The following is a 9,885-nucleotide window of genomic DNA, read 5'->3' on the forward strand; positions in this document are numbered from 1 at the left end:
TTTGCCAGGTACTGTGGCTTGCACCTGTAATCCCAGCACTTTGGGAGGGGGTGCTAGACTCAGGTGATCCTTCTGTCTCAATCTTCCAGGTAGCTGGAACCACAGGCGTGTGCTACCATGCCCAGCTAATTTTTTGACATTTTTTCTTTTTTTTGAGTTGGAGTCTCACTCTGTCGCCCAGACTGGAGTGCAGTGGCCACTCCCAGCCACCGCAGCCTCGACCTGCTGGGCTCCAGCGATCCTTCCACTCCAGCCTTCCAAGTAGCTGGAACTACAGGCATGCACTACCATGCCCAGCTAATTTTTGATTTATTGTAGTGATGAGTCTCGCCAAGTTGCCCAGGCGGGTCTTGAACCCGCGGGCTCAGGCAGTCCACTCACCTCGGCCACCCAAAGTGCGGGATTACAGGCTGAGCCACCGAGCCTGGCAATTTTTTGACTTATTAAAGAGACAGGGTCTTGCCATGTTGCTCAGCCTTGTCTCTAACTCCTGGGCTCTGGCAATCCTCTTGCCTCAGCTTCCCAAAGTAATGGGATTACAGGTGTGAACCACAATGCCCAGCTAAGTTTTTTATTTATTGTAGAGATGAGGTCTCACCAAGTTGCCCAGGCTGGTCTCTAACCCGTGGGCTCAGGCAGTCCTGTTATCTTGGCCTCCCAAAGTGCTGGGATTATAGGTGTGAACCACTACGCTCAACCCACACATGCTTTTATTATTTTTTATTTTTTATTTTTTTGAGTTGAAGTCTCATTCTGTCGCCCAGACTGGAGGACAGTGGCACGCTCCCGGTCACCGCAGCCTCGACCTGCTGGGCTCCGGTGATCCGTCTGCCTCAGCCTTCCAAGTAGCCGGAGCTACAGGCGCATACTGCCACACCTGGCTAAGCTTTTATTATTTTTATTTTTATTGCTTTTTAATTTTTTTGAGTTGGAGTCTTACTCCGTTGCCCAGGTTGGAGTGCAGTTGCATGCTCACAGCCATCCCAGCATCGACCTGCTGGGCTCAGGTGATCCTTCCACCTCAGCCTTCCAAATAGCCAGAACTACAAGGTCGTGCTACCACCCCCAGCTAATTTTTTTATTTATTGTAGAGATGAGGTCTCGCCAAGTTGCCCAGACTGGTCTCTCACCTCAGCCTCCCAGAGTTCTGGGATTACAGGCTTGAGCCACCACACCCTGTCCCATACATGCTTTTAAACAGACTTTTTCCAGAACAATATTCTACTTGGGGAGATTTTCTTTCTTCAGGTGTTGTGTATAAAGTGAGATTATCTAGCCATTTTAATTTGTATAATTCAGATGCTCTAAAAATATAACCGTAAAATATGCACATCTGAAAATTAATCTTTTATTTTGTTCTTGATTTTAGGTTCCTGTTAATTCGTCTAAAAGAATTTTGTGGAGAATTTCTCAAGAAGAAACTTCATCTCTCAAATTGTGTGGCCATTCATAGCTTAGCTCACATGTACACCCTGAGCCAACTTGCTCTGAAGGCTGCTGACATGATACGGCGAAACTTTCACAAAGTGATTCAGGATGAGGAATTTTATACCTTACCCTTCCATCTTATTCGAGACTGGCTGTCCGACTTGGAAATTACAGTTGATTCTGAAGAGGTTCTCTTTGAAACTGTTTTGAAGTGGGTTCAGAGAAATGCTGAAGAGAGGGAGAGATACTTTGAAGAACTGTTTAAACTGCTCAGGTTGTCCCAGATGAAACCCACCTACCTTACTCGGCACGTCAAACCAGAGAGGCTGGTAGCCAGCAATGAAGTTTGCGTCAAGTTGGTGTCTGATGCAGTGGAGAGGCACGCCCTGAGGGCTGAGAACATACAGTCTGGCACGCTCCAGCACCCCACATCTCATGTCTCGCTGTTACCTCGTTATGGGCAAAACATGGATGTGATCATGGTTATTGGAGGTGTGTCGGAAGGAGGGGACTATTTAAGCGAATGTGTGGGATATTTTGTGGATGAGGACAGATGGGTAAACCTGCCCCATATTCATAATCACCTCGATGGACATGCTGTTGCAGTGACAGAATCCTACGTGTATGTTGCTGGATCCATGGAGCCAGGGTTTGCTAAAACTGTAGAAAGGTATAACCCAAATTTGAATACATGGGAGCATGTTTGTAGTCTGATGACAAGAAAGCATTCTTTTGGGCTAACAGAAGTGAAAGGGAAGCTCTATAGCATTGGGGGACATGGCAACTTTAGTCCTGGCTTTAAAGATGTGACTGTTTATAACCCTGAGCTTGATAAATGGCACAACTTGGAATCGGCACCAAGGATTCTTCGTGATGTGAAGGCGCTAGCCATTGAAGACCGGTTTGTGTACATTGCCGCCCGCACACCTGTGGACCGGGACACTGAAGATGGATTAAAGGCTGTAATTACTTGCTATGATACAGAGACTCGACAGTGGCAAGATGTGGAGTCTTTGCCACTTATTGACAATTACTGCTTTTTCCAAATGTCTGTGGTCAATTCAAACTTTTATCAGACAGCATCATGCTGTCCCAAGAGTTATTCTGTAGAAAATGAAGAGGCAGTAAGAAAAATTGCCAGCCAAGTGTCTGATGAGATCCTTGAAAGCTTGCCTCCCGAAGTCCTAAGCATTGAGGGAGCAGCCATTTGCTATTACAAAGATGATGTCTTTATTATCGGGGGCTGGAAAAACAGTGACGATATTGACAAACAGTATCGGAAAGAAGCCTACCGATACTGTGCCGAGAGAAAGAGGTGGATGCTTCTTCCTCCCATGCCGCAGCCTCGTTGTAGAGCCACAGCCTGTCACGTGAGGATCCCCTACCGGTACCTGCATGGCACACAGAGATATCCCATGCCTCAAAACCTGATGTGGCAGAAGGACCGCATCCGACAGATGCAGGAGATTCACCGGCACGCCCTGAACATGCGGCGCGTGCCGAGCTCCCAGATTGAGTGCTAGGTTCTCGAACATGCAGCTTAACGCTGCTAAACCGTCTCGTGAGGCTGAAGCTATCCAGACTGTTACTTGAAAAAGTATGTTGATAACTTATTTTCTACGTGAACTGATTATGACCCCATATAAAGATAGTACAGTTAAAAACAAGAGAAGGAGAAACTCCGTTCAGTATGTGGTAATTTTTGTTAGCTTGTGATCCCTAGCTGTCTCTGGCTTGTCTATATGTGCTAGCTGAACAAGAGCTTATTAAGGACAAGTGGAAAGCTCAGCTGTACTTAATTGACTGTTTTTCTGCCAACAAGTAATAATTCCTTTGTCTTGGGGACTTAATGTTTTGATTATACTTTAAGCACCAATTTTATTTGCACTTTTAAAAGTGTTTTTCAGAATGGTTGGTTTTGACAAGATCAGAATTTATGCATTGAGCCCTCATTTACAGGAGGTATGTGCAATAATGAGACTGAAATTTGAAAGAAAATGCACAGTATTTTCAGCAAGGTGATTTCAGAATGTTGGCATTGATATTTTCTTGTGTTTATCTAGAAATGCTACTTTCATTTCTAGAAGAGGTGTCTGATGAGAAATTTGTGATTGGCTCATGCATATTTTGAATATTTTTCACTTCTTCAGCAGCTGTTTATAGACTTCAAGCCACTGCTCTGAGATAATGATATTTGGCAAAATATAGATCTTTAGCTGATTGACAGAACACAGAGGAAGTTATATATGTGAAATTTGTTTCTCTAAGAAGAAAAGTATTAGTGTAGACTGAGATATCAAAGGCATTTAAAAATTGTAAACACTTTTTTCAGGAGTTGCAGGCTTATTTGAGGATATGTTGATGAGTGTAAATAATGCCTATGACAATCAACACTCAATGCCTTCAGTTTTAATTTTTGCTCTAATGCATAGTGTATAGAATCTTCATTATTCCTTTCTACAAGAAGTGTTTTTTTCAGGATGGAAAGGAAAGCGATAACTTTAGATGTTGCTGGAGAGAAACCTTGCTATTTCTTACCCTGATTGTTACATTGTAGCCAGTTACCCAGACTTTTATTGACACTTTGAGCCTCGAATACCAAATTTGGGTGCATAATTTTGACTCTTAAAGATTTATCACTGCAATTATCTTTTATTTAGTTTTGTGCTTTCACCTAGTTCTCTTACACATTCCCAAGCTTTATAAAAGTTAGCACTCAGGTTGACTCTTCATGCTCATTAGTTAGCATAAAGAACTCCTGTTCTAATGGTTTACAGTGTGGGTCCAGTATATTTTTCTTGTTTCCTAAGGGGTGTCTTTACTTTCTTAGACATTCCAGAATACCATTCTAGAAGTCAAGTCCCAAGTGCAGTGATTTTTTTCCCCTAGTCCATTATAGTTAACATCCTTGTTCATTGTGTGTTCATACATCAAAAGAAAAAAGCACAACTAGAAATTCTGCCTGTTTGCTGCAAGACTATTAATGTTTGAGCTCTTAGGCTCTATACTAAGAACTTCTCTGAAATTTCTAAATTAGTATCCCTACCTAGGACAAAGGCATTGAGTAAATGTGTTGGAAATCAGCTTTAAACCCGTTTAATTTAGGCTGGAATGGGGTGGGAAACTGCAGGGCTGTTTCTACCTGAGGATGTATCATACTACCCACCACTAGCTTTTTCTCAGTCTTCTCTTTTTGTAGTTATTTTAATAAAAGCCATTTGGACTCTGAGAAGCACTAATGCTTAATTGGAGACACCTATGCAAGTGAGACAGTTGTTGAATGAGGATCTTGTTTCTCTCCAGTAGACTATGCCACAAGCTTTCTTTTCATTTTCTTTTTTTTTTTTGAGTTGGAGTCTCACTCTGTCACCCAGACTGGAGTGCAGTGGCCGCTTCTGGCCGCCGCAGCCTCGACCTGCTGGGCTCCGGCGATCTTTCCGCCTCAGCCTTCCAAGTAGCCGGAATTACAGGCATGCGCTACCATGCCCGGCTGATTTTTTGATTTATTGTAGAGATGAGGTCTCGCTACCCAGGCGCTTTCTTGTGTGGAAATAACTCAGTGTCTCACTAGGATGCCAGTTTTTCCCCAAGGGTGTGATGATTTTGTTCTTGTTTTTAGGGCTCAGAGTTGTCTTCTGAGACCATCATTATCAAGTTCTTCGTGGCATTGTCTTTCTTTCACATGATGTGGCAGAAATGATAACTCATAAGATTTAGGTATAATCTGGTTTTAAAACCTTGATTGAAACTGTTGTTTTTTAACTTAGCAGGCAGCCTAGGCCATGGCTGAAAAGAAGGGGTAAGTCCTTCATTGCATGATGATGTGTGCAGGTTTTCCTGACTACTGAATTTCTAATTTTTATATTCAAATTCACACACGTAATTTCACATCAATAACTTATGTTTCTGCAATATCCTAACTAACTTGTTAATAAGGAAAGAAGCCAGATTTGCTTAAATCTGTTCAGGGCTGACATTCTGAAATTCTAAACTGGACATCATTTCCCAGAGTCTTTGGAAAGGTTCTAATTATGATGGTCAGGCTAAACTGGCTCCTTGGGAAAGAAAACAGTTTTCTTTTGATGAAAACTCAAAAGATTGTGTTTGGTAATTTAAGCGGTTAGAAGCTTGGCTATTAAAATACAGCTTAACGTATATTCAAGCAAACCTTTGTTTTCTTGCTTTTGCTTTTGCTTGTAGAAGGGAGAAAGGGGAATTGATTATGCCAAAAATGAGTAAGAATACATAACTTTGAGGAAGGCTACTTATATGTTAGAATAGTAAATTAACTATACCTATGCTACTCCCCATGGTTTAAAAAAAACAATCGGTGTTTGTTGAGAATGTCAGTCCTGAGCTTAGTGTTTAAGTAATACATCTCATGTGCAGTCGTTTGCATGTAAAATTAGTCTTGTGTATCTTGATATCAGCTTTGCTTTTGCCGTGCCAGTTCAGAAATAACCTTTTTGTTAAAAACTTAAAATTAATTGACATCAGTTTTGGTTTTGTATGTGGTTTTGTATAGTATTTCTGGGACCAAAAAATTTTAAAATATCGTTTAATATAGAACAGAAGTTTGAAGCTAGGAAGGTATTGTTTATGGAAAATTTGTTTGCTTCTGTTTTTTGAATCCTTCAGCTGCTGGTAAGGCAGTTTCTAGGGCACTTTTCTTCTTGGTCTCTTGACTAGTGTAGCATGTGGTATGTTTAAAATACGTCATTTTCTGCTTCATAATTCTAATAACAGTATACTATATATAGACAGGTGAGCTGAATTGTATATTTTAGTTACTTGGTCTAATCAAACATAACTAAAGGAACTTTTTTGGGGTACTTTCCTCAAATTAAGCTCAAATAAAAAGGGTCTGTTGGCCGCATTTCATGTCTTTGAATGTATACAGTATTGTAAAGCCTTCTGCCTACACTAGAAAAATAGGGTACTTTCACTGTAGAATATTTGGGGATCAATTCAGTCACTCCTTAACTGTCAAACACTTTGGCACAGCCCATCACTCCAGTCTGTCACTTTCTTGAGAATAGTCCATTTTTGTTTCTGTTATGCTTATATTATAACATGTGTTCTGGTCATTGGAAACAAAACAGCTCATAGTTGAATGATGTAATAATAATAACATAGGGTCGTTTTGCTTCCAGGAATTTAACTAGCCAGCCCAATTACTGCTCTGTTAATGACATGTGTCTGGCTTTCGGCTACTCTCTGCCCATTGCTATGAACATCTTACATTGAGGCACATACTGTAGAGCTTGTTGAACTCAACCCTCCTGCATAATGCACTCGTGAGAAGTAGTGCTTGCTAGATGTTTGAAGAGTTTATGATCCATGTGCTAGGGCTTGTCCAGTTATTTGTAAAATAATTACTTAGTTTGAATTGATACAGTGAGTTTTATGTGCTAACAGTATCCCGGCCCCTGCTCTACTGAAAATAGAACCTTGGCTATCTCCCTCCAAGTCAGAGAAGATGTAGTACTTAGAACCCTTTGAGAAATGACGTTGTAAAGCAGCTTGTTTTATGTTCCTGAAGCTATCTTGTTCTGTGGTAAAGCTACTAATTGTCTTGATGTAAGTCTTAAATAAACATATTTCTTTAGAGCTGGTTCTGTGTCTTTCTCCTTTAATTGGGTACTGGTGGAAGTAATTGCCTTCTTTCTTTCCTCTTGTTCCTTCATTCATTCTGCCCTTGTTGAGCCGAGCATTTTCCAGTACTCTTACAAGTTGAAGCACTGCGTTTATTTAAAAAAAAAAAAATGAATTCTTATTGCTTAGACTTTTTATTAGCTACATGAAAGGCTCATACCGGCAGGGTGCTTGTCGACGCGGAATACTTGACTTCATCTCGCAGTGCCAGTCCTGAGAAGTTGTCCCGTCTTGCTGCATATTCCCCCACATTGGCCAGGCCTGGCACCACGCAGCAGCTCAGGGCACTGCGGTAGATGCTCATGTCGTGGGCGTCATACCACTCATCGGTCTTCTCATCATAGCACTCGACGTTGAAGGTGGTGGTAAAGCCATTGAAGCCTCCCACCACAAACAGGAGGTCATCTACCACCTCAATGCCAAAGTTACTCCGAGGGTTAAACATGGTGGGGATGGTGCGCCAGGTGTTCGCCACTGGGCTGTAGGCCTCTGCACTCCTCAGTCGGTTCGCTCCGTCAAAGCCACCTACCTGTGGATGGCAGGAGAACAGGCTTACCTGTGAGGCACTACTTCTTTTCACCGAGGAGACCCTCACTAGGGGAAACCAGTGATTTCATACCTCCCTCTTCCTCTGTCTTGCTTGAAAGAAAGCTTTCAAATGCTTACTGATGGCTGCATAAGCCTATTTGCCCATAGACAGTCTCGGTGTACCACCTGTGATGTAACACAAGGATCACATACCGCGTACACGTGCTCTCCATAGGCAATCACGCCTATACCACTCCTCCTGCTCCTCATGGGTGCTATGACTGTCCACTGGTTGCTCTCAGTGTTGTACACTTCTGCTGTGAACAGGCACTCGTTGCCGTTAAACCCCCCACATATGTAGACCTGGGGAAGAGAGTCCAAGATCCTTAAGAGTGTCACCTCCGGCCAGGCTCGGTGACTCAGCCTGTAATCCCAGCACTTTGGGAGGCCGAGGCGAGTGGATTACCTGAGCCTGGGGGTTCAAGACCAACCCGGGCAACTTGGCGAGACCTCATCTCTACAATAAATAAAAAATTAGCCGGGTGTGGTAGTGTGCACCTGTAGTTCCAGCTACTTGGAAGACTGAGGTGGAAGGATCACTGGAGCCCAGCAGGTCAACCCTGGGGTGGCTGTTAGCATGCCACTGCACTCCAGCCTGGGTGATAGAGTGAGACTCCAACTCAAAAAATAAAAGTAAAGTGTCACCTCTGGGGAGTAGAAAACGAATGTTGGAGGACGGAGGGCACCTAATTCCAATCTGTACAGTCTGAATGTCTTTTTTCCATATGTGAGTGTACTGCTTTTTAATAAGGTAAAAGGTGTGTGGCTCACACCTGTAATCCCAGCACTGGGAGGTGGAAACGAGAGGATTGTCTGAGCCCAGGGGTTTGAGACTAGCTTGGGCAACATGGTGAGACCGCATCTCTACAATAAATCAAAAAATTAGCTGGGCATGGTGGCGCGTGCCTGTAGTTCCAGCTGCTTGGAAGGCTGACATGGAAGGATTGCCTGAGCCCAGCAGGTCGAGGTTGCGGTGGCCATGAGTGTGCCAATGAACTCCAGCCTGGGTGACAGAGTGAGTCTCCGACTCAAAAAACAAAACAAAACAAAAAGATAAGCAACTTTGTCATTTGCAGAAGGGGCGAGCACTGTGAAGCGAGCACTGCCACTTTCCTCATCCATCCCCAGCATGGAAGCGCAGCATCGCTTCTGGGCAGGCTCCTTGTCCCAGGCCCTTCCTGCTGCCCTGCCATCTTACCTTCCCATAGAGTGTGGTGGCACTGGCGTCACTCCTCTGCTCGTGCATGGGGGCGATGAGCGTCCACTGGTTGGTCTCTGGCTCATACCGCTCAGCGGTGTTGAGACGCACATAGCCGTCAAACCCCCCCATGGCATAAATGAAGTTGTTGAGGACTGTCACACTGACATAGCAACGTCTGGAGTGCATCGGGGCCACCTGGTGCCAGGTCTTCTTGACTGGGTCAAAACGCTTAACACTATTGAAATAGTCTACACTATCAAACCCCCCAATAATATACACGTAACCTTTCAAATAGGCCGCCCCGTGGTAGGCACGGGGACTCTCCTCCTCACAAGTGACGTTCACCCATCGGTCAGCCCGAGCATCATAGGCCTCAATGGCATTGGTGGGGCTCCCGCCGCTCCAGCCACCAATTGCAAACAGGATGGCATAGGGCAGGCGAGGCCTGGTGAGTGGGTTGGTGAAGTCGGAATTGGAGGGTCCATTCATGTTGAGGTCATACATGGCCTTCAGGGCATTGATGATAACTGGCTTGCATTCCTCGCTGTCTTTGACATAGTCATTCATCTTCACATTGTTCATGAAGTACTCAGCGTGCATGAGGGCCAGGCGAACCTGAGAAGGGAATGCAGAAAGTCATCCCGATGAGGTGAGGGTGCCCGGAAGCCTCGGGTCCTCAGCCCCATCTCACAGTCTGCCTTTGAATTGCTGAAAATATCTTGGCTTGTTTTTGAAACGTGATTCACAGTTTAGCTGTTCGTTTTGGGGAGACATTGTGCCCTTGGATGCCGAGGGTGAGTGAAAAAGAGGGGTCTCGTGTGGTCACAGTGTGAGCCTGTGGATGGGACTGTTAGACCAGCAAAGGCTGTGGTCATTGTCCAGGAATTGGACATCTAGGTCTCGATATGTAAAATAACATGAATTAGCCGGACTTGGTGGCTCCTCCTGTAATCCCGCGCCTTTGGGAGGCTGAGGTGAGTGGATGGCCTGAGCCCGCGGGGTCGAGACCCGCC

The 9,885-nt window shown here is 44.2% G+C and overlaps 2 protein-coding genes across 3 annotated transcripts in view; one reads left to right on the top strand and one right to left on the bottom strand.

Moving 5' to 3' along the window:
• Positions 1-4,209, top strand: part of KLHL11 (kelch like family member 11) — a gene marked incomplete at its 5' end in the record, with an annotated part of 13,355 nt that extends 9,146 nt beyond the window's left edge. Inside the window, one exon of the mRNA XM_008071924.2 lies at positions 1,370-4,209. Coding sequence (XP_008070115.2) covers positions 1,370-2,951 — 1,582 coding nt within the window. The remainder of the gene's footprint in view (positions 1-1,369) is intronic.
• A 2,975-nt stretch (positions 4,210-7,184) lies between these two features.
• The window catches only part of KLHL10 (kelch like family member 10), a 9,173-nt gene continuing 6,472 nt past the window's right edge, over positions 7,185-9,885 (bottom strand). Inside the window, exons 3-5 of one of the 2 annotated variants that reach the window (XM_008071925.1) lie at positions 8,870-9,487; positions 7,825-7,974; positions 7,185-7,612 (exon numbers count right to left, since the gene is read on the bottom strand). In XM_008071925.1, coding sequence (XP_008070116.1) covers positions 7,238-7,612; positions 7,825-7,974; positions 8,870-9,487 — 1,143 coding nt within the window. In that variant the 3' untranslated portion in view covers positions 7,185-7,237. The remainder of the gene's footprint in view (positions 7,613-7,824; positions 7,975-8,869; positions 9,488-9,885) is intronic. The other variant, XM_008071926.2, reaches the window with a different exon arrangement.

Source organism: Carlito syrichta, unplaced genomic scaffold, assembly GCF_000164805.1.
Source record: "Carlito syrichta isolate Samal-C Ts95f unplaced genomic scaffold, Tarsius_syrichta-2.0.1 Scaffold314793, whole genome shotgun sequence".
NCBI classification, from domain to species: Eukaryota; Metazoa; Chordata; class Mammalia; order Primates; family Tarsiidae; genus Carlito; species Carlito syrichta.